Source organism: Suncus etruscus, chromosome 4 (genome assembly GCF_024139225.1).
Source record: "Suncus etruscus isolate mSunEtr1 chromosome 4, mSunEtr1.pri.cur, whole genome shotgun sequence".
NCBI lineage: Eukaryota > Metazoa > Chordata > Mammalia > Eulipotyphla > Soricidae > Suncus > Suncus etruscus.
Window position 1 is genome coordinate 38503039 of NC_064851.1, and position 26000 is coordinate 38529038.

At 35.2% G+C, this 26000-nt stretch overlaps 1 protein-coding gene across 1 annotated transcript in view; it reads right to left on the reverse strand.

Annotated features, from left to right (window-relative positions):
• Positions 1 to 6013: 6013 nt before the first annotated feature.
• The window catches only part of ZNHIT6 (zinc finger HIT-type containing 6), a 41317-nt gene continuing 21330 nt past the window's right edge, over positions 6014 to 26000 (reverse strand). The window contains exons 7-11 of the mRNA XM_049772549.1: positions 23232 to 23300; positions 21619 to 21699; positions 19748 to 19825; positions 10754 to 10878; positions 6014 to 6367 (exon numbers count right to left, since the gene is read on the reverse strand). Of these exons, the coding sequence (XP_049628506.1) occupies positions 6327 to 6367; positions 10754 to 10878; positions 19748 to 19825; positions 21619 to 21699; positions 23232 to 23300 (394 nt within the window). The 3' untranslated portion in view covers positions 6014 to 6326. The remainder of the gene's footprint in view (positions 6368 to 10753; positions 10879 to 19747; positions 19826 to 21618; positions 21700 to 23231; positions 23301 to 26000) is intronic.

Genomic DNA, 26000 nt, shown 5'->3' on the forward strand with positions numbered 1-26000 from the left:
CTTGGTACTATCTTTCAGGTATTACCTCATCTTCATATATACTCTTTATTTTTCCTTTTTGGCCATGCATAGTGGTGCTCTTCATTCAAAAATCACTTTTAGCAAGGTTGAGGGGACCTATGTGGTACTTGGAATCAAACCAGCATTAGGTGTGTGCAAAGAAAAGTGCTCTAATTATTGTACTTATCTCTGTTCTCAGCACGTAGTTTTTGTTGAGGGCTTACTTTATGATAGAATCTGTTTGATGCTATGCTATAAATACCAACCATAGATCAAATCTTTGCGATCATTCAAATACAGAATCTTGTAATAATATGCAGGAAAACAATGTCAAGAAGAGAAATTCAAGAGAAAAAGTTCTACTGTTATTAGGCCTAAAAATAACTTTTAACGTCATTATGTCATGGTTCTTCTTTCCTTTGTTTTTTTTGTTTTTTTTTGTTTTTTTTTTTTTGGGGTGGGGGCTATGCTCAGGAGTTACTCCTGACTCTGCACTCAGAAATCACCCCTGGCAGTTCTGGGGGACTAAATGGGATGCCAGAGATTCCCACTACAGCTTTGGCCCTTGGTCCTTTAATATAAAATGGATTTAGAGTAACAATGCTGTCCACAACTATGAGTTCAGATCTCTATCTCCAGTTCTCAAATGCATGCAAGCTTAAATTCTTACTCTTGGTGTGGAAGGGTGAAGCCAGGCAGGGAAATAACAAGCCAAATATTTGCCAAAATAAAGAGGCTGAGGGTTTGTTAGGCTCAGACAAGTTTCAAGAAATTGGCATCAACATTAGAGCATGAATGGATTCACTCTTGATATACAAGTAAACAAGAATTACAGTCAGCCACAGGATCAAACACATTTAAAATTTTTCCATCAATATTTTAACCTGCAAACATTGTGCCCAATCACAGGGTAAGCTTGAGACCTTTTAGTAAGATGTTAGAAACTCCTAGAAAGCTAAAATCACAAGTTCTTTCTGTTATTTCAAGCCTGCAATAATACAACCCATTTCATATAATTTAAATTTTTGCACCCTACTTCTGCAGGACTGTTTTTTTTTTTTTAAATCAATTTCACTGAATTCTAAGAAATCTTAAATAGGGGCCGGAGAGATAGCATGGAGGTAAGGCATTTGCCTTGCATGCAGGTCAGTGGTTCGAAACCCGGCATCCCATATGGGTCCCCTGAGCTTGCCAGGAGCCATTTCTGAGCAGAGAGCCAGGAGTAACCCCTGAGCGCTGCTGGGTATGACCCAAAAACAAACAAACACAAAGAAATCTTAAATAATGTAAATATAAGACGAGAATTAGTACTTGATATTTCGTAAGCTATTAATACAAATGAGTTATTACTCATTACCAGATTAGAATTAGTCTCAATCAGAAGACACAATATGAACATGTACACATAGCTTTATAGGAGAATGACAGTAATTACTGCTCTAATAGGTTCTTAAAGGACAGGAAAAATACAGTCAGGAAAAGTAATAATGAACATGGAGAAAGATGTTTCAGGAATAAAAATAAGTGAGCTGCAAATCTTTGATGTTATATGATTGAAGCAAAGGGTAACTATAAGACCAAACCAAAAAAAGAAAGACCAAACAATGAACTTGAGCTAAAATTAGCTTGGGCCAATTAGGGCAATTGATGACAATATAGGACTGCAAATTTTATCAAAGATGAAAATGTGCACTTGGGGGGCCGGGCAGTGGCGCTGGAGGTAAGGTGCCTGCCTTGCCTGCGCTAGCCTAGGACGGACCTCGGTTCGATCCCCCGGCGTCCCATATGGTCCCCCAAGAAGCCAGGAGCAACTTCTGAGCGCATAGCCAGGAGTAACCCCTGAGCGTCACAGGGTGTGGCCCAAAAACCAAAAAAAAAAAAAAGAAAATGTGCACTTGGATATTAAGTGCAAAACCTACAGCCCAACTTGGAAAATATTCACAGTATAGTTCAGTTTATGTTTTGTTTCACTTCTGAGTTACACCTGGCAATGCTCAGGGCTTAGGATGCTGGGAGCAGAACCTGGGTTTTGTGTGTTTGTTTGTTTTGTTTTGGGCCACACCCAGTGGCGATCAAGGGTTACTCCTGCCTCTGTTCTCAAGTTTGGGGGAACCATATGGGATGCCAGGAAACAAACACAGGTCCGTCCTGGGTCTGCTGCGTGAAAGGCAAACGCCCTAGCGCTGTGCTATCTCTCCAGTCCATGAACCTGGGTCTTTTTTTTTTTTTTTTTGGTTTTTGGGCCACACCTGGCAGTTCTCAGGGGTTACTCCTGGCTGTCTGCTCAGAAATAGCTCCTGGCAGGTACGGGGGACCATATGGGACACCGGGATTCGAACCAACCACCTTTGGTCCTGGATCAGCTGCTTGCAAGGCAAACGCCGCTGTGCTATCTCTCCGGGCCGAAACCTGGGTCTTCTATGCAAAGGTCTCTGTTGAGCTCTTTCTCCTCTACTCTTGAGTTTGTTGTACAGAACACAGACATTAGGTAACCATCAAGGAGCAAAGCTGAAAGAAAATACTTTGCAGTTAAATACAGATGTCTAAATGTTTATTTTAGGGCCGATTTGTAATTAAGTTGCTGCCTTTGAAAAAACTTTTTCTCTATTACAACTTCAAAATGAGTACAACTTTCAAATCAGTATTTCTCACATTTGATGAAACTGGGAAAGTTTCCAAAGATGATGAAAACAGATTGATACATGTACATCTAAATCAAAGCAGTAGCAACAAAATATCAACACAATGGATAACATGAGAAAAACAAAACAAAAACCCCACCCACTCAAAAGCCCATAATTGCATCGCAAACAACAAAAACAAAAAGCAACAAAACATTTAAAGCAAATGGAGTGTTTCAAGGTTATTTTGACTATTTGCCTTTGTCATTTCACTTCAGAAATCTCTTGCTAACTCAATTATATAGGGTCTAGTGTATATGTTATTTATTTATTTATGTATTTATTTTCAGTGACCTTTTTTCAGTAATCTTTCCACTTTGTTCCTTTATTGGATAATTTGCCCTTCTGTTAGAGAAGCATTTTTCCTCATCAGCTCAAAGAAAATGTGATTCAAACTGGGAGAAAAATCAAAATTCCATATCTGTGCCATGCTGCCATGCTTTGTACCACTATTATGATAAAATCAGCTAAAATATTAATGGTTGTGATCTTAACCTCACTGCCTCCCAATCCAAAACAAATATTCCCAAAGAGAACACTGGCTTGAAATAGAAAACCAATTCATGACAGGGGGTGGGCAGGAACTGAGTCAAGTAAGGAGATATAAAGATAGCCTCAAGGTGTTTGTATTCAGTCTAACTTGAACTAGTGAACAAATAAATAGTTCTTCATGTTGACAAAAACTTGAGGGTCACCTGCGACTAACAGATAATTGGTCAATAATCAAAAGCATGTACTACTGAAAATATTTAATATGGTAGTATGATTAAATAAAAGCAGACTAGGTATTATAGAACTTAATGGCAAATTTGGAATCAGGTATAGCACATTATATTCCAATCAACTAATACATCATATATCAAAATAAAGTATATAGAACTAAATAAAATGCAAAATTCTGAATCCAACTCTTACTTCTTGGGAAAACAAACTAGCTAAACTAACTAAACAAACTAGCTAGGGGATTGAACCTGAGTTGGCTGCAAGCAAGGTAAATGCTCTACCCACTGGATTATTGCTCCAGACCCTAAGTTAACTTTAATGCATATCTGTAATATGAACAGACACAAACTTTTCTTACTTTATGAAAATTAATCTTATATTTAGTACTTACCAATATGAAAGCTTAACTTCCTTTAAAATAATTTTTTTTAAAAAATAGTCACACAGGTAGAGCCTTTCTCCTTTTAAAATGTCATTTGTGAACAAAATGCAGAATGTTGAACTTAGCATGAGTCAGGGCGTTTGTTTACTTATCAAAATTTGTTAAGATTCCAAAATGGAAAGGATTTCTAAAAAAAGAATATGGGTCTCAATATTAAAAAATTTCAAGGTTCTCTGAATTATTCCAATTTCACCCCTTCCAAGCACTTGACATGGTTATTCATTGAAACACATGTTTATTGCAAATCATGTGGGAATGAATGTGCATATTAATCAAGTGAACTGATAGATTTATTTATGGGGAACTGCTAGTTCAATTCTTTCCTAAGGAATAATTTATAAAAGTCTAATAGAATTCTAGGCAATGCATACGGAAACAATGCATTAGATCATATAATTTTGTTTTATTTTTCTCCCCTTCTGGGCAAAAGGGAAGCAGAAGATAAATTCTTGGGTTTTGTCCAGTTTTCAGTTTAACTTCTAGAAAGGATAAAACTCAACCGTTTTCTTGGAAAATGACACCACATCATAATAGATTTCATTATCAGGAAATTCCTCTCCACCCTGATATTCAAATAACAATTATTTGTGTATGTGCACTTTACCCTACTTTTTTCCAATGACAATTCTGACACATTTGAGTCAAATTACCCTGTTTCTTGTCTAAATAAATTTCAGTGTAAGATTAAATGCAAATTCCTTAAAATTCTATTTAGTTTTCTTCAGTAATATTGTAAATAATTCTAACATACTTATTTATTTATGCCACACCCAGCGGCACTCGGGTTACTCCTGGATCTGTGCTCAGAAATCAATCCTGGCAGGCTCGGGAACCAATTAGGATACCAGTGATCCAACCCAGGTTGGCCATGTGCAAGGCAAATGCCCTACAGCTGTGCTATCACTCCAGCTCAAACATTTTTGTTTTAATATTCAAGAAGATTCCTAAATTTGCTATATATTTCTCATATTGTAAGGCTTTCTTTTCTTTTCTTTTTTTTTGGGCCACACCCGTTTGACGCTCAGGGTTTACTCCTGGCTATGCGCTCAGAAATCGCCCCTGGCTTGGGGGGACCATATGGGATGCTGGGGGATCGAACTGAGGTCCGTCCTAGGCTAGCACTTGCAAAGCAGACACCTTACCTCTAGCGCCAGCTTCCCGGCCCCAAGGCTTTATTTTCTAATGAATCTTGTTTTCACTAATCCTTTTACATGTCATGAGAAATTGTTGTTGTTTTTTTTTCCCTCTTGGGCCACTTCCAGCTGTGGCTCTGCGCTTATTTGACTTTGCACTCACAGATGAATCTTCTTGGTGCTTGAGGTAGGGGGGACGACCATATGGGTGCTGAGGATAGAACCTGGGCCAGCTGCATGTAAGGCAAACACCCTACCCACTTCAGTCCCTGTACTAGTGTTTTTGTGGCACTGTTGTTTTTGGACTCTTCTCCACTTTCTACCCCAAGTTATACTGTGTTATTTAAGTTTCTTCTGTGCTCATCTTCTCATTATCTTTTCAGGACTCTTAATTAATGCCTCTAATTTTTTTCTGGTCTAATGTTTATTTTATTCTAATTTTCCATTTTTTATCATTGTTTTCATAACCATTAAGTACACAGATGCAATACAGATGTAATAATCTTTTACTCTTTTATAGTCATATTGCAATTTCATAACCATATAAATTCCAATAAAACTAGGAAACTTTAATTCCAACATGTGAGATCATAATGTATACAGAGCTGCCATAAGATATAAATTAAACCATGAATATACATAAAAACACATATACATTCCTTTGAAGAACTTCAAGTGTTTTTGTTTTAGTTATTGCTAGCTGTTTCAAAACAACAGCATAAAACTGCTCATCACAACACCCCTGTGTGGTAATGACGAGAGGAATGGGAAAGGGATGAAAGGCACAAAATTCCTAATAAGTCATAGCTCACTGTGTGAACGAGTAGAGCCAAATTCTTAAGCATAGATAATTCAAACAATAATGTGAAGCCATTGATTTTCTGTAATGGACACAAGGAATTGTAGATAATACTACTCAGCCTTGTACACAGGCCATGTAATGCATGCTATGCACACATTTAGTTTTCATTAAAGATCCATTCAGTTCTTATGACAGGTTATTTCACATATAATACCAAGACTAGAATGGGCATCCTGTGACTGTACAGCACATCGCGTGGCCTTTCTTTGAGGTTCCACTAAAGACAAAACATGATTGTCAGGGGTACTCTTATAAAAAAATTGTTAAGTCTACAGAATTAAGCATATTAAATGCTTACACTATGCCAATCATGAACCAAATTGGTGTGTGTGTGTGTGTGTGTGTGTGTGTTAACTTGGCTTTTATACTTTTCAGAAATACAAAAAATTTCAGTCACTCAATGACAATATCCCAAGCATCCAAGAGTTAATCAATGGATAGTCCTCTGCAACTGTCTGGTAATTTCCATCTTCCTCCAGAAGGGCTTAATTTTCACCGCCAATGTTCCTGACAGATTCACTTTTCCCTAGGAGGTGGGGGGTAAGGGAGAAAAAAAGTAAATATACAGTTAAGTGTTTATACCGTTGCTGTTTGGCATATTGTTTCTTCTTCTTTTTTTCCTCCTTTCTGATGCATACCAATGAGACTGCTCATGGCACAAACCATGCCATGTCCCAGGCAGCAGGGATATACAAATTTTCTCTGCAATAAACAGAGAAACGATGGCTGAGTGGCAATTTTAGTTGTGAGGTAACATCCTTCCTAACTCTGGAAGACTTGGGAATGGTCACTTCACAGTGTGGTTCTGATTCCATGCCTGCACCACTGAATGGCTTGCTATCATGCAGATTAGCCAAATATGGCTAGGGTAAATTTTTCTGTATTTTTTTAAACTTAAAATTTAGGCTCAGTATATATTGAGTGAATGTGGCTTGACACAACACTAGGTAACCATCATTTCTTTCCTCTCTGACTAGCAAGCGGATGATTCACTCACTAAATTGAGAAATCTCCCTTAAGGATGGAGAGTGGATGGAGATAGTGCTTATCTTCCCTAAGATTACTATCCCTAACCCTCCACTTCTCTCTCCCCAGTAAGTCTAGCATGTTTGCTCAATCACTGTGACAGCAAGTCACTCCCCTTTTAGATTTCTAATAGTCTATAAAATGAAAAACAAAAAAAAACTGATTGAGTTTTCTATAAAAAACAAAAAGAGTAATGACAATGTAAACTGTCACAATGAACAATACAGATGCTTTTGACTACAGATTATTACCTCCCATGTGAGAGGAAAGTGGTAGACAGTGAAGCAGAGTAAATTCTGGAGCCAGTGCAAGTTGATACTAGAATCATAAACCCAGATTGTGCTGTACACTCCAACTGTCTAGCTTTCTGCTGTTTGTACCTAGATTTAGAATTAAATGGTATTTACTCAGCCATTTTCAGAATGATATGTAAAAGCTTGTCCAAGACACAGTCCCAATCCTTATGGGCTATTTTCAATTTTAGTATAGTCTTTCAAGTGTTGCCATATTATTAAGTTAGTTGTTTTCTTTTTCCTGACTCTGCACTTTTTTGCAAAATCTATTTTAGGTGTAGTGAATATTTCCTTATTCCTCCCTCTCACAGACACCCACGTGTCTCTGAGAGAGAAAGAAAAAAAAATGAGGGAAGAACAGATAAAAGATTTTTATTGGCATAACTAAAGACTGATGTTATTTTGATGAGACAGTAAATGGGTTAAGGCACAGGCCCATCAAGCATATGGCTAACACCCCTGTTCAATACTCTGACCTACATGGTATCCATCCTGCGTTTTCAGGTATAGTCCTGGAAGTCACCAAACACTGCAAGATGTGGTGCTGGAGGCCCTAAGTACCACTAGGGTTTAACTCTGGTAATCCCCAGCATCAAACGACTCTCACAGTACCACATCCTCAGGCTCATACCTTGACCAACTCAGTTAGCACAGTATCACTGGGAACACACTGGGAGGACACTCAACCCCACCCATCCCAACTTTGGGCAAAAAAACAAGACTAAACTGTGAATGCATGCTATACCAGATATTTTCAATAATGCATGCAATCAATTTGGGCTGATTCCTTTTCAAATTCTAGAGACATTCTAACTTTTTTTGCTTGTATTTTTGTTTTTAGGCCCACTTGGCAGTGCTCAGAGGTTACTCCTAGCTCTGAGCTAAGAAATCACTCCTGGCAGGCTCAGGGGACCTTATGGGATGCCGGGGAATAAACCCAGGTTGGCCTTGTGCAAGGCAAATGCCCTACCTGCTGTGCTATTGCTCCAGGCTGACATTCTAACTCTGATTTACATTATAACAAAACTTTTTCTTATCTTTTAAATTAAAGAGATTTTGTACTATTTGGCAGTGCAGAGTGGGAGGATGTTTTTTTCCTCTTTGCTCAGTAAAGTTGCCTAAATTTCTTCTTTTAAGTGGATTTCTTTTTCTTTAAAGTAGGACAAGCATTAACAAGTAATTGAAATCTGCTGGCTAACTGGCAAACAAGAGACATTTGGGAAGTTATGTCTGAGCACTTCCCACTGGCTTGATACCAGATCAGTGAATAACACATTTACATTTTTTTTTTTTTTTGGTCATACCCAATAGTGATCAGGGTTACTCCTGGTTCTGCACTCAGGAATCACTACTGGGGATCTCAGGCAATGCTGGGAAAAGAACTGGGTCGAATGCTTACAAGGCAAGTGCCCACTCTGCTGTGCTATCTCTCCGGCCTCCATTGCTATGTCTTGACCTTTAATATTTAAGGTGTTTAACAGTCAACCATATCTTACTTCTGAAAAAGCAAATAAAAAGAACTTGCCAACTACCATCAACTATAGGTAGACTTATAAAGAATTAATTATAGCAATCTACAATCATAATAAGCATTAAAACAAGGAGCAAGTGTAAAAACTGCTACATCTCAGCGTAGTAACACATTTTCCTCCAAACCAGAAAAAAGAGAGGCATTTTGTGTATGAACTCAAGAACAATACACAGTCTTTCTTCAGCCTTTGGAGGAAAGAATTCAAGGTTTTCTGAAGAAAATGCTTTGTTCCTATATAATTCTCCTCATGTATTCAGGGACACCCTCTAGGTGTATCCAATACAGTAAAGACACAGAAACACTTACACAAAACAATGAACTTATGAGAAGACTTGGCTTTATTTCTAAGGTATATTTATGTAACATTGAGAAAAGTTCTTGAAAATCCTGTCATATTGTCTTTAGTACTTTTCTTCAGCAGCTCTAGCTTTAAATGATCTTTTATACTGAAAGCACAAATCACCTGTGCTTCCTGTAAATAAGTCAAATATATACCTACCAAAATATAGTAATTTTTACTTCAGAAGGTTGTTCCAAGTACACTACAAAAGTAGCCTTATCCTGTGCTTGGTTACAGGAAGTCTTATTTCAATATGCATTCCTAAACAAGGTGAAAAAGAATCTGTGTGTGCTGTGTTTATTTACACAGACTATGTTTGCCATGGCTAGTAACCCACATTACTAAACAACTTTCCCTGAAACCAATATTGAGAGAGAACTACCAAGAAAAAAAAGTAAGATCTTACATAAAACTTTAGAAAAATAAAAGGGAATATTTTAAAACTAAAATTTCTAACTTAAAAAATAAAAACGTATACACTTATAATAAGAGAAATATAGTCAAGAATTATCCGACAGATTTAGAAAAGAACCCATAATTATTAGAAATTTCATGTTCACTTTAGTTTGAAAAAAAAAATCCCACAATTTCAAATTGTGGCACACAAAATTTTGGCTGCTCTGACTGCACATTAAAAAAAAATAATAATAAAAAAATTCAACCCAATCCACCAATTTCTTATGGTCTTCTAGAGTTTGCAATGAAACTGGCATGTTCCTATAATTCTCAGCTAAGTGGCATCTAATAATGTTGAGTTAGACAAGTAGCCTTTCTTCCTTTCAAAAAGTAATTTGTTTGAGTTTTTTGTTCTCTAGAATTTGTATTAAGAAAATTCTTACTGAAAATAGTATTTATAAATGATGGTGTTTTATACATGAACTTGCATGTCTACCCTTTCCCAGTTCTGAGAGTTCCAGCTGTACTACTCTACAGAGAGGAAAAAATATCTACTTTAACGAATCACTAAAATGCTAAATAGCACCAAGGAAATAAAGACAAGGAAAATTAAACCAATGGATTTTAAAAACATTTACAACAACAAAGGGTCAAAGTAATAACAACAGCTTATTCTAAATGCAATTCAAAATTTTATCATGTTCTTAGTAACATTTACTTTAAGGTAGAATGCTAAAAAAGCTTTGTAATCTCTCATTTTAATCTCTCATGTCATCTCTCATCTCTATGATAATTTATCTGATTACAGACAATTTCTGAAAGCTTAAAAACCTGATAGTGGGTATGTTTTGTAATACTGGGTGGACCCCAAAGACATAGAACAGTTTATATTCTTATAAACTAATTCCATTTCAATATATTAATGAATAAAAAATATATATATTAATGGTTATACATTATTTTTCTGGTTTCACTCTATATAGAAGAAACTGAAATGTTGGATTATTTTTAAAGAATAAAGCTTGTTGACAAAAACATTACAAAAAATTACTTTTTAAAAATATAAAAAATAAAATTCCAAAAAGGTAAATACTATCTATACTCTATAATCAGAATTTACTCACTCATTAAAACTGGTATTTAATTTTACATGCTTTCAAAGAAAAACTCCAATTCATTCACCATTTCATAATATTAATAGTAGGTATTGAATAAATACAGTTATGTGTATAAATATAGTGAGAAGACACATAAAGAAATAAGCAGTCATGTAACACTTCAAGCTTCATTAGATTTAAGCATTACAGGAAGAAATTTTACACTTACCTTGGTTAAGAATTTTCATGTCACTGCTGAATTCTTTTAATACCATATGCAATGTTGGGTATTCAATAATCACTTTGTTCTTCAAATTGTCAAGGAGACTTTTGTAAGGATCCAGCTCATAATAGCTTATAATAAAAAAAATAATGAAACAAAAACACCCCAAATATTTAGAATTACTCATTAATAGACACGAGAAAAACTGTTGAATAAGTCATTCGTTTTCATATGACTGACTTTTTCATGAATTTATTTTTGGCTAAAATACTCTATATATTAAAATTAGCTTGAACCTTAAAAACTAAACTCATCCTACAGAAACAATTTCTAGCAATATGTGGCAGTAAAGTAACTGGCTTTAGCTTCCAGACACGTATATTGCCATACACTTAAATCCTTTATTTTGAAATTAAAAACAAAATACCCCCAATAAGGTAGATCACAAAATTTAATATATAGTTTATATGCCCTGGTATCATGATAGAGTTGTCAAATGTACAAGTGGATTATTAAAAATAATCTTAAATTCTCAAGTCACTACAACAACAATATCAACATCAACAAATTTCCCCTTTATTTTCTCTCGCTTTTTGGGGTATAGAAAGAGCTGCGATTTTTGCTAGCTCAAAAGACCTGCCTATGGAAATGTGTTGGCATATGCATATTATGTCACATCAAATTAAAAAGTTGAGAACATGTATACCAGTGTAGTGAAGAAGTTCTCCCAATTTTTCTTCATTTCCACCAATAACAAATGATACTCAAATGCAAAACAGAGCATAATCTGACAGTTGTAAATTCATCCTTATCCACTCAATATTTACATTAGAATACTAGGGGGGGTCAAGAGTGAGGCTGGGGGCCAGCGAGGTGGCGCTAGAGGTAAGGTGTCTGTCTTGCAAGAGCTAGCCAAGGAAGGACTGCGGTTCGATCCCCCAGCATCCCATATGGTCCTCACAAGCCAGGGGCAATTTCTGAGCGCTTAGCCAGGAGTAACCTCTGAGCATCAAACGGGTGTGGCCCAAAAACCAAAAACCAAAAAAAAAAAAAAAAAAAAGAGAGTGAGGCTGTCCTCCACATATATCTGAATCTGCTGCGATGTTTGAAGAGTAAACTGCTCACAAACTTAGTAATTAATCAATAATATCATTTGACCCTAAACAGAGCTGACCAAGACTAGCTGCTAAGAGTTTCTGGGCTAAGAGCTCAGAACCAGGTCATCTTGCACTCCCAGTGATATTAAATGATAAAAAGTGTAATTGTGGGCTAAATGATAAAATACAATTCTTTTATCTTATTTATTCCACCCATGAAAATATTTTTATAATTTAATTAGCTAATATAATAATGTCTACAGAAACTTTATTTGGGGCAAAGTCATTGAATTTTTTTAGTAATAAAGAGTTATATTTATTACATAAGCACTAAAATACTTGTTTGTTTTTAAATGAGTTTTGTATTTTCAATGCAGCCTTGTAATTTTTAGTAGAATCTTTAAACCATGAAGGGATAGTCTGCTAGGTAACAGAAGCTCATGGAAGTAAGTCCCAGTTTGTTGGGGCTGTCAATTAAAAAAATAACAACAGGGGCCGGAGAGATAGCATGGAGTTAAGGCATTTGCTTTTATGCAGAAGGTCGGTGGTTCGAATCCCGGCATCTCATATGGCTCCCTGAGCTTGCCAGGAGCGATTTCTAAGCATAGAGCCAGGAGTAACCCCTGAGCGCTGCCGGGAGTGACCCAAAAACCAAAAACCAAAAAAAAAAAAAAAAAAAAAAAGAGAAAAGAAAAAAGAAAACAACAATCTATCCTATCGTTGAAAAAAGTATCATGATAAAAATCTAAAGCTAAGTAAATCATTCTTGTTCCTTATCAGCTCAAATGTTCTGAAAAAGTATTATGATAAAAATCTAAAGCTAAGTAAAACATTCTTGTTCCATATCAGCTCAAATGTTCTTTCTGGCTGCAGAGTGTTTCTAGCATTTAGATACTTCATATGCCAACCCTAGCTCTTCCTCCTCATCTAATGTGTCTTGTCTAAAAAATTCCTCCTGGGGCTGGACCCTTGCCCATAGTTTACCCAGATTCGATCGCCAGCATCCTATATAATCCTTTGAACCTATCACAAGTGATTTTTTTACTTTGATTTTGTTTTTAGCCATACCTAGATATGATCAGGTTACTCCTGGCTCTGTATTTAAGAATTAATCTTGAACCATATGGAATGCAGGAAATCAAATATTGTTTGGCCATATGATGCAAGGTAAAGCTCTACTGCTAACACATTTTTGGACTCTAATGCATTTTTCATTATTAAGTACCACTTTGCAAAATATATCAGATTTCTCAGAAAAAAAATCCTTATAGATTCATAAATTAGCCATACCATTAAATTCTATTACTGCAGATAACTATTATTTGCCTAGAGTTATACTAGCTATTTTTGTTGTGCAGGTGATACAAATGCTTTCTAATACTCAAATGATCCTATGTATCCTCCTAGAGTTCTAAAATCTGGATTCACAAGGTGGCCAAAGGTTAGTCACATTTGATCATTTGAGCATGTTTTCATCCTGACCATGCTTCTCACTCTAAAATACTATAATAATCTCTACCAATACTACAAAAAACTGCAGTGGACTTTAAGATAATCTAAAAATATGCACTATGATACATATGGCATGAAGAGACTATGCCACACTGCAAAGAACATAACAAAACTTTAAAGAAAGAAGGCAGGCCTACTAAGGTTTAAGGTTGCAGCTATATAGTAGAAATTATAATGCCCCAGGGCAGGTGCCTTTATGCAGTTACATTGATAATATGTAGAATATAACAATCAAATTATGAGTACTTAAAAGATAAAAGTCACACAAATAAGAGGTTGCCATTAATATTTCTGTTCATAAAGATACTATTTAATCTCGACTTCAATCCACTCTGGCAGCAAACATTTTCTGTGTTTGAGAATATTTATTCTGGGACTTCACATTTTGGTTTTTGCTAAAGTAATTTTGCAAAGCAATGATACTTTGTATATTTTAAAGCAGTTCCCTAAAGTTCTTTAAAATTTTTGTTCAGTAGTTTAAATAAAAGAGATGTAAATAAAATAATCTAAGGTTTTGTACAAATACTACACTTTTTTTTTTAGGTCACACGTAGAGGTGCTAAGATTCTACTGCTGGCTCTGAGCTCAGGGATAACTCCTGGGTGGGAACCATATGTGGTACCAGGGACTGAATCCAAGTTAGCTACTTCTAAAACAAGTACATACCCATTGTTCTATCTCTCTGGCTCCTGGAAATATATGTCTAATATAATAGATCAATACAGAAGATACCTTATACATGGGGCCGGAGAGGTGGCGCTAGAGATAAGGTGTCTGCCTTGCAAGCGCTAGCCAAGGAAGGACCGCAGTTCGATCCCCCAGCATCCCATATGGTCTCCCCATGCCAGGGGCAATTTCTGAGCGCTTAGCCAGGAGTAACCCCCGAACATCAAACGGGTGTGGCCCGAAACCCCCCCCCCCCCAAAAAAAGAAGATACCTTATATTACACAATGCAAGGTTATTTACAAGATTATCTTGGGGCCAGGGAAATAGCTCAAAGGGCTGGATAGCAATCATGCATAAGGTTCTGAGTTCAATCCTTGGTAGTGCACGACCTTGCCTTACACAGCTGACTTTGGTTCTTGTGGCTCCAGAGCATCCCCATGTGGCCCTAGTGGGCCTTAGCATCAATGACCTGAGCAGCACCACATAAAGGAGTCCAAAGACAGAATTAATTATCAGGCCTAGAAAACAGAATATCATCCAGAAGTGTCACCCCCATAGGACAAGTGATAGTGGGAAGCGTCACCCCCAAAGTAAACATTCTTAGGTTTATTTCCTCATTAATCACACTAGTAGTACTCATGATCAGAATCATGCTCCAAATGAAAAATAAGATGAAGGCTGTTTTTTGATTTTTAGGCCACACCGTCAGTGGTCAGGGGGCAACTCCTGGCAGGCTTGGGGGAGCATATGGGATACTAGGGATCAAACCGGGTTGGCCTTGTACAAGACAAATGCTCTACCAGTGGCACTATCGCTTCGACCACGATAGATGAAGTTTAGACAAAGATTAAGAAATCTCATCTGGAGAACATTCTGCTGTTATTGACATGCTTCCTTCAGTTATTTTCAAGGGATCTAAGTAAAAAGCCAGAAACAGACCCAGACTATTTACAGGACAAGAGACTCTTCAAATTCGTGTTTTCCTTTGGTCTTCCTTTGGTCTTTATGTTTCTTTGTTTATTTCCAATCCGGAGAAGCCTGTGTTCTCTCTTAAACATATTTCCCTTCCTTCTTCCCTCTCACATCTTTCTAAAGCAAATTTCATTCAATAAAACTATCCTATAGCTTAAAAATAAAAATAAAAAAGACAGGACATCTGAAAGTATTTATGCTGACCAAAGAAATTCTGGAATTCCTTTAATGTTTTCTGATACATTTAATTCTGTATAATTTTTATAAAAAATAATCTTAACTTTCAAGATCTCCTGTTTTCTAATAGCAGGACTTTAGCAAGAGACCTTGGAATCACCTTGGGTATCTTACAGGCAGAGTGGCTGTATAGGAAGTAAAGTTTGGGAAAGTAACATGAAGTAAAAGGTCAGAGAATCTTTGCTTACTGAGGTCCTTACAGAGGCAAAATTAATCTCTCTGAAAAGGCACAGGCAGAACTTTTATTCCCCGAGTTTACTGCATATATTTTAAAAAAATATTTCATGGCACAGAGCTTTCAATTCACATACATTTTCATGGAGATGTACAATTAGTTAAACAAAAGTCACAAGTAATTTAAAAATAGTATTTGATTAAGCTATTGGCAAACTATGGTCAACATGCCAATTCCAGTCCACTGTCTTCCAAATAATAAATCTTGAACGCAAATATACTAATATATGTATTTATAGCTATTTATTACTATAGCAAAGTTGAGAAGTGTAATCATGGCTAACAGAACTAAAAAATGTTAGTCTCTGGCCATTTATAAAAAAGAAACAAAAAGAAGACTTGTTTTGAGTAATAGTGTGATGCAATATATAGGAATTAGCAGGAATATTTATATTTAAGTGTATTCAGATACTAATGTTAACATTCATGACATGAAATTCCAACTGAGGGAAATTAAAAATGGAGATATTGAAGGTAGTTCCTGTCTTCACAGGGAAATTTATCATTTGGGGAAAGAAATGTAATATAGGATTGTTGCAGAAACTCTTATTTAGAAAACATTTTTGGGGACTCAAAAGATAAAAAACATATCTAGTTAGGAAGAAGGAAGCAACTACACTGGACACAGTAATAAGTATTCAGCAGAATGCAGAGGAGAGAACATAGAGGCAATTCAGTATGGAGGCCAATAGTGCATAGAAAGACACCCAGGGAAAAATCAAAAAATTTTTAAAAAGTCTGCCTTCAATATTTGAGTGTTGACTGGGTGCAAGGAGTCATTTAAATAGCAAAACAAAGCACACACAAACCAGGAACAGATGTGGTATGATGCATTTTAGGTAGGAGAAGTTTAAGATGTAGTGATGTCTAAATGAAGATAGTTAGAAACTAAATTAAGCCACTTATCTAGAAATCAACACTTCTTAAACAAGCTCTCAAAACTTCATATCTTTTTGACTTATGCTAAAGAAGTATGAACTGTACCTCAAGAAAACGAAAACAAAAACGAAAACTTAAGAATCAATAATGAAGATGAGGGCTGGAGAGATAGTATAACAGTTAAGGCTTCCCCAATCTGTCAGAAGTGATTCCTGATTACAGAGCCAGGAAAACCTCCTAACCTGATAGTGTGGCCCAAGGTGTGACCTCCAAACAAAACACCAAAAGAGGCTAAAGACATACAAAGAAAACTTTAAATTAACAAATAAAAGATGATATAAAAAATTGAAACACATCTTACACATGGATTAGAAGAATTAACATTAGAAAAAGGATAATGTGACCCAAAGCACTATATAAATTCAATGCAATCCCTATAAAACCCCCATATTTTTAAAAAGATAAGTCAAAAGCTGTTATAATTTGTACAGAGTAACATAGCTTCCCCCAAAAATATCTAAAAAAAAAAATTCTTTCCCAAACTTTAACTTTTATTATCAAATATAATAATCGAGAGAGGGGGCTGGAGCCATAGTGCAGTGGAAAGGCGCTTGCCTTGCACGCGGCTGACGCAGGATGGACCTCGGTTCGATCCCCAACGTCCCATATGGTCCCCCAAACCAGGAGCGATTTCTGAGCACATAGCCAGGAGTAACCCCTGACCATCACTGGATGTAGCCAAACAAACAAACAAACAAACAAAAAATAACCAAGAGAGTGTGGTACTGAATGAAATAAAGGCACACTTAGAGACTAATGGAACAGAACTTAAAGTCCAGAGATAGATAGATCCTCTGGTATTCAGACAGCCAATCTTTGAAAAAGGAGGTAAGAAGATAAGAGAGCAAGGAGACCCTCTCCAGCAAATGGTGCTGGGAAAATTAAGAAATTTTAAGAAATAAACTCAGGGGGCCGAAGTTACGGTAGGGCGTTTGCCTTGAACACAGCAGATCCACAATGGACCTGGGTTCGATTCCCGACATCCCATATGGTCCCCAAACCTGCCAGGATCGATTTCTGATTCCAGAACCAGGAGTAAACCCTGAGTGCCACCGGTTGGCCCAAAACCAAAACAAAAACAAAAAAAGAGAGAGAAAGAAATAAACTCAGACTCCATCTTATATGATGCATAGAAGTCAATACAAGTGGATTAAATTCTTCGATATCAGATTTGAATACATAAGTTTTGAGGAAAATATGTATTGAGAGGCACCTTTAGTGATACAATGCTACTGGCCAACCAAACAGAAGTGAAGATAGAAACAAATGAGACTACATCAAATTAAGCATCTTTTGTAAAATAAAAAAAATTCTGTACTACAAAAGAATGTGATCAGAATAAAAAAGAACCCCACAAATTGGGAAAAAATATTTGCATATACCCATCAGACAAAGAGTTAATTTTCAAACTATATAAAGTACCAGTAAAACTTGAAAACAAAACCAGCCCTATTACAAAATGGGGCTAAGAGAAAAAAAAGATATTTTTTCAAACAGGACACACAAACGGCCATCTCCATGCTAGTGGACACTGACCCTACCAGGCATTGTACATAATTTAATAGTAATCTTCACAGAGCAAAACTGTTTTTGCCTTCATCCCAAATTCCATTGGCAAAACAAAGGGTTGGTAAAATTCAAAGTTTGATTTAAATTAAAAACATTTTTACTTTATAAAATACCTACTTTGAGGCAAGCATTTGTATATAAAAAAAAAGACTGACTTGAAACAAATCATAATTTGGGCTAGCTTTAAGAAGTGGAGTTTTAATTTAATATTTGTAATGGGACAACAATTTGCCTACCAAATTTAATCTGATATTTAAAACATTTTTTTCTTTTTCGAATCTGAAATCAAAGTAAAATGAGATAGGCTACTTCACAGATTATGTATGCTGGAAGAATACTATTGCTTCTTTCTTGAATATAACTTTATTTTAAGAGGACCCTATATATATAGGTTAGTATCTAGAAAAATTATTTTATAGAAGAATGTTCCAAAATTGGTGCCATTTCTCCTTGAAACTCAACAATGATCTAAGCTACTCTAGTTACCTTCATCTCTCAGAAAACAAGTCCATGCCTAGGAACTATAGTTACCTTTGCTTCATGTTTTCCCCACAACAGAACTGTACCTTATTCATTTCTGTACAAACCCCTCTATTTATTTATATACTTAAAAGATTAAATGTGCTTAATTTATGTTTTCAAAAATAAATTTGGAAAGTATCATCACACAGCAGCATAACTGCATATTTATTTTCTAGGCATATGAAAGGACTTGTACGTACAGCAAAGGAAATATAATGAATAGAAATGTAAGTGAACTCTATGATAAATAAAAGATTCTATCAATAGAATTATTATCAGTTAAGAGAGCAACAGTACAATAGCTGTCCTCTGGTAGACAGAACCTGGTATTCTAATGAAGGTTTTTCTGCTTAAAACTACTCATCTTCTTTCTAAGAAAAGGCTTGCAGGAATTAATGTGGTGAAAAACAGGTGTGATCTGGCTAACATAAACAACTTTTTATAATTTTCCTCCACTGGGAATATAAATTTTATAGGGGAAGGAATGATTTAACTTACTGGTATTTCTCTAATAACTAGAACAGTATCTGGGTTGTAGAGAGTTCTCAAGAAACTGAAGCACATGCTTTGAATGTAGAGAACCACATATATCTCCAGCACCACCAGATGTAGTTCTCATGGCCCTTCCTATTGCTGGACTTAAGCACTGAACCTTCAGGCCTGCATAGCTAGGCCAAGAACCTCAGGCTATCTCATTAATTACTTAATCTTCATTACATTCCAAAATCACATTTAGAACACAAAAGGTTATACTCCTAAAGGCAAAATACTGAAAATAGAATTTTGTATAGGATATTTATTAAAATGTTAAAATGAAATTTAGAAATCTTTTAATTGCACATCATCCATCCATCCATTCATCCATCCATCCATCCATCCATCCATCCATCCATCCATCCATCCATCCATCTAATCCATCCAATCCATTCATGTTTTTCAGCCACATCCAGCAGTGCTCAGGGGCTACTTTTAGCTCTGCGTTCAGAAATCACTCCTGCCAGGCTCAGGGGACCATATGGCATGCTGGGTATGGAACCTAGATCAAATGCATGCAAGGCAAATGCCTTACTGGCTGTGCTATTACTCTGGCAATATTAAATATGTCACATTAAATATGATGTAATTTAAAAAATATTTTTAACCAGTGATGTCTAAATAGCAAGATAATAACTAGCTACACAAGATAATCAAATTTCTTATGTACATCGAACTATAAACGATTTAAAGAAATGTGAAATAAAGCAATTTTACCTTACTGAATTTTGCTGCACATATTCAACCTTCATTAAAATTTGAACTCCAGACTGAGAGCGAAAATAGGCTTTCAACCTGAAATGAAAATAGATTTTTAAAATTATATTTCAAGATATTATCCAAAGATAAAATATTTATGAGCAATTAATACTTAAAATTCATCTAAGCATTAAAATGTTATTTTTAAATCAAGGATCAGATATTTTAAAAATGGGGTGATAATACAGCAGGTAGGGTGTCTGCTTTGCATGCAGCTAATGTAGGTTTAATTCCCAGAGTCTCACATGGTCCCCCTAAGCATCACATAGAGTAATTCCTGAGTGTAGAACAAGAATAACTCCTAAGCATTGCCTGGTATGGTCCAAAATCAACAAACAAAACCTTTTTTAAAAAATTATTATTTTTCTAAAAAATCCTTAAAAAACTACCCATTTCAGCAAATTAGTTTTGCTATTTTATTTAAAATATAACTACTTTAGTGACATCTATTTTGTATTACTGTCAAATACAGCAACAATAAAACAACTGAGTTGTCAGTCATCAGGAAAGAAACATAACTATTATAGCTATTTCCAAAACTAACTGTTATGTAACAGGGTTCCAGCTCAGTTTTTGGAATTATTATTACCCCAAACCACCAGATGAAATTTAACTAAAATCAAATTAGATCTGAATATTTAGAATCTACCCAACCAAGGATTTTTTTTTTTTAATTTTATTTCTTTCTTTTGAGACACCCCTGTTGGGGCTCAAGGACCATATGGGTTGCCAGAGATCTAACTTGGGTAGGCTGTGTGCAAGGTCAAAACCCTACTCACTACTACTCTATTTGGTTCCCCAATCTAAGTTTTAAGTGCTAGGTTATTCCACTACCAAATTAAACATTTGCTTTCTTGGCTGGTAAGAAGAAAGTCTAGCAATAATTCATACTTTAGCTAATTCTACTCTGTTTCTCCCTGTCTCTTCTCTCTCATGAATGTTATTATTTTCATTTAATTGCTAGAAAAATTACAAACTAGAAGTAAAGAAACTTGTTCATGATAATATAGTTAATAAAGGACAGAGTCAGCTATCCTGATCCAGATATTTATTATAGAATCCTTCCACTAGAAAACATTAGCCATTTTTGCTCATGTTGTATTTCTGGATCACAGATCATGTGTATCTTATTTTGTTTTATGAAGACTTGGTTGAAATAAGATTTCCTGCCCTTAACAGTTACTTGGAAAAATGTTAATGTTTCTGGTTTCACATGAAGGCTATTTAAAGGTTAAGAGAGAAGATTCTGAATCCAAACTGCCTGAATTTGATCCCAGCTTCCCTGTTTAGTACTTAAGTTCCTTAATCACTTTAAGTTTTAGATTCCCCATCTAGAAAATAATAATAGGAAAGATAAAAGTAGGTAGATTAAATTAATAATTTATTATTACATGCTTTAAATCGTAACTGGAATAAACAGAAGCCATTACCTAAAAGCCCATAATCTCTGATGAACTCTTGGATAAATGTCAATGAAATGGAATAGAAAGTAAAGTCTAGGGGCTGGCAAGGTGGCGCTAGAGGTAAGCTGTCTGCCTTCCAAGGCTGTCTGCACTAGCCAAGGAAGGACCACGGTTCGATCCCCCCAGTGTCCATATGGTCCCCCCAAGCCAGGGACGATTTCTGAGTGCTTAGCCAGGAGTAACCCCTGAGCATCAAAAGGGTGTGGCCCGAAAAACAAAACAAAACAAAACAAAACAAAAAAAAAAAGAAAGTAAAGTCTACTGACATATTGTACCCTAATTAAGTCTTGATTTTATATAATAGATAGGTTACATAACATGCACATTAACAGTACTTTTAGAGAATTATAACATTTTTAAAAATACCTTTGACGAATTACAGGATCAGACTTTTCAGGATCAATGTATGGTCTTAAGATTTCATTTATAGTTTTATCATCTGGTACTCTTTCCAACAAAGAAAAAGTAAAATCAAAATATTATTATTTACACTTTTTTTCGGTTAAGGCGTTAATTTAAATTTACCAAATCTGTGACTTTATTATCTTTTATCACTGAACCCAAATCTTTTGGCTAAAACAGTTTCAATAATTTTATTCTTAACTTCTTGGACATACTTAATAAAGATGTAAAAACAATATTTTAAAAAGATATCCATAAACCAATGAAAATATATGAAGCCTATATTAATGCACATCTGTATATGGAGATGAAAGAAGTCAAGATTAGGAATGGAATGATAGTCCAGTGGGTAGGGTGTTTACTTTGCATGCAACCAATTTGTGTTCACTTCCTGGCATCCCATATGGTTCCCCAAACACTACAGGAGTAATTCCCAAGTGCAGAGCCAGGAGTAACCCCTGAACATAGACCAGTGCAGTCACCAAAACAAAACAAAACAAGCCAGGATAAAATGTATTTTAAAGTTTCTGAAATGGAGTTTTGAAAAATGGGTTACAAATGATGCCAATTTTATTGGATAGTCAAACTTATTCATTCTAAATCATTAGACCAGGTTTAAAATTGATACTACTTTCACTGAATATAAAGCAGTAACTATATCAATGTTCTTATATTTACATTCATTATTTTAAATGCTAAAGCTATAGAAACAAATTTCAGACACTACTACACTTTTGTTTCCTTAATCAAAATGTATATATTCACATATACTATTGTGTTACATACTCATAGGCATAAAATGTTAAAATCCTTGCTCTCCCTTAATTCTTTTATGCACTCACATATAAGGATATTTTAAGGTAAAATGAGTGTTAACAAATAGAGATATTTATGCATAATATAGAAAATCTGTAAAGTATAAAATATTAATTACTAAAGAACAGATATAACATTTCCTAACCCAAAGAATCAAATAATATATAATTATAAAAAAAGGCTAATGGTGCTTGAAAATATTCTTAGTATAAAAAAATAGAATAAAGAACTATTTTTACAAATCAACTTCGAATGTGAATATACATACACATGTCTGAAATAATGGCCCCAAGGGAAATACTATATATAAGATTAATAAGCTTTTTTGCATAATATAATTCTAGGACATTTTTCATTCCTATAGAACAACTCAGCATTTCAGTCCTCTCAGTTCTTTCCACATCTCACTCCTTAATGCCAGTTCCTGTTGCTAAAGTAACACTAGGGTTTTTGTGCTAATTATTTTCTTTAGATTTCTTCTACCTTGTAGCTATTATTTATGAGTACTCATTTAATTTTCTCACTTAAAAACTGTATTCAAAACAATTTACATCTTCTGCATTATTACTTAACTTAATTCAATATTATTTCTAAGACTCACCAATGTTCATACATGCAGAAGTTCTCTCATTTCACTGTCTAAATATATCACACTTAGTTATCAATTCTACTACATTTATCAGTATTACTCTGAGTTAACAGTTAATTTCATACAAATTGAAAACAAATCAGATTTTGAAATCAGTGGTGACAATACATACCTTTTTTCTATGTATACAGCTTGACTCTGAGGAAACTGAAGTTTCACATGCCAACAAAATTGTTGTTTTCTAAAAGGAAACAATCGTGTGGTAAAAAAAAAATCTTTAATAAAAATCAAACTTCTTCAAATTTTTAATGTTTTTTTTTTTTTGTTGTTGTTGTTGTTCTGGAAGGGGGCGGGCTACACCTAGCAGTGTTTAGGGCTTATTCCTGACTCTGTGCTCAGGGACACTCATGGTGGGGCTCCAAGACCCATATATTGTGACAGAGATCAAACTAGGTTCTGGTGCATGCAAGGCTGCATTAAGCTGTACTATATCTCAAGCTCCGAAACTTTTTGAATTTTTATTATTTAATTTTGAAAATATTCAAAGAATTTAACATAATTTTCTAAGTACTATTTTAGAATTATAGAGACCATTTGAAAAAAATAATGTTTAAATGTTTCTAAGAGAAAAAGTTTCAAGGAAGCATTTCTGAATTACAGGAACTTTATATTCTTTAATTGGAAGACAAATTCTTATAGTTCAGGGATGTTTTAAGATCAGTATGCTACTATCTGAAGTTTACAAATGAATTTCCTCAGGATTAAAAACAATGAGTTGATGTCTTTGCTGGACAAGTCTGGGAACTAGGTGAATGAAGTATTGTCCAGTACATAGCAGCTGGCTGCAGATCCCCTTCTGAGCTATGAGTGCATGCATTCAGTAGCAAAACAGTAGACAACAAGTTGGTTGCTAAGAGCAGAATACACTCTGAGCTAGACTCCCTTTGCTTTCAGGTTTAAATTATTGGTTTGATACATGAACAACAGCACTAATGTAGGATACATCTGATTTTAGAAAAATGAACCTATGTTCCATTTACTAGGTAAATTTGATGAGACTAAATACCATTTCTTTATAAAAATGTTTTAATTTTTTTTCCCCCAGTTTTTTGGTCACATCCAGTAGTGCTCAGGGGTTATTCCAGGCAGGCTCAGGTGACCAAATAGGATTTTCTAGAACCCAGGTTGGCTGCATACAAGGCAAATACTCTACTATCTCTTTGATTTTAATTTTTAATGTTTTTGTATGTGAAGGAAAAATAGTTTATTAAAAGACATGTGTGTATTGTGTATATGCGAGAGAGAGAGATACGATTTAACCCTTAGATTTCAAAATGGTCTAACATCTAAACTAAGTAAAATCCAGCTGAGCTATTCTACGAGTTATATGATTTTATCAATTTCATCAAAGGTCAATGAGCATAAAATCAAGTATAAACCTTTCTATTAGATAAATTATCTGATATTTGCATATGGAAACTTTATTAACAAAATCATTTCAGGTTAGGGAAAAATATGCACAATTGTGTTTATCTTGATAGTGCTATATATATAGGCTAGAGAGAGAGTAAGGATATAGGCACTTGCCTTGCAATTGGGTCCCTGGCATCCAATATGGTTCCCTGAGCACCACTATGAGTAATCCTGAATGCAGGCAGGTAGGCATAACCAGGAGAATAACTACTGAGCATTGTTGGGTGTGACCGCCTCCCCCCAAAAGAAATAATCATATTAAACTTAATATAGCAAAGTTATGAATTTAGAAGTTGTCCAATAACAGAGGTAACTTTGGCACCTCAAGGCTCTACATTAAGAATTGATGATAAGGAGCCGGCGAGGTGGCGCTAGAAGTAAGGTGTCTGCCTTGCAAGCGCTAGCCAAGGAAGGACTGCGATTCAATCCCCCGGTATCCCATACAGTCCCCCCAAGCCAGGGGCAATTTCTGAGCACTTAGCCAGGAGTAACCCCTGAGCATCAAATGGGTGTGGCCCGAAAAACCAAAAATAAAATAAAATAAACTAAAAATAAAAAAAGAATTGATGATAAAATAACGTGATGGTGGCAATAATTAAACCTAATATTCCTTCAGAACAACCCAACAAAAACCAGAAACACTGGCCTTTTCCTTCAATTTCATGACACTCAAGTAAAAATGCATGAAAGGTACATATTCATTATACAGTAACTAACACACATATCTCAGGGGTTAAGATCATTCAAAGGATAACAATTAGTTATAATGATATAAAAAATAAAACAAATATATAGTACATATGCAATATCTGAAATATAATACAGAGTTCTATTATAGAAAAAAGTACCCTGAAGGATAAGAACTGGTTATCAGAGACAAAAAAATCTTAGATGTATTACAGAATTAGAAGGAAAAAGCTAAAAGGCTTGAGAAGCAATAAAAAGTTCAGTACTTTGATGGAACATGCATTAAATGATGAAAATATTTCAGACTTTACTGGATCAACAATGAAAATTCATCAAACAACTCTTGCTTACTAGGATCTATTAAGGATCATTCTTTCCCAGTTAAAAAAATATAAATGAAAACACATCATGGGATAGCTTATACTCGCTGAAAGAAAGTTTTAAAGAATTCCTATTTTTTCAAGGCAGAAGAGAGTTCAGTTGGTTGAAGTGATACTTTGCATACAGTAGGTGAAGGTTCAATCCCAGCAATCACATGAGCCCCTAAGAAATGACAAGTAAACCTTCCAAATTCAGAGCCAAGAGTTACCCCCTGAATATTGCCATATGTGGCCCAAACACAACCAATAAGTTGGTTTTCACCTTTGGCGTTCTATACCATAATTCCAAGAAAAAAGATGAAACTCAAAAGTATGAGATTCTTCTTCCTTAAACTTGCCTTTCAAGCAGTGGTCAGGGAGTCTGGGGTCACCTGGGTCACTCTGGTTATGCTTGAGGGCCT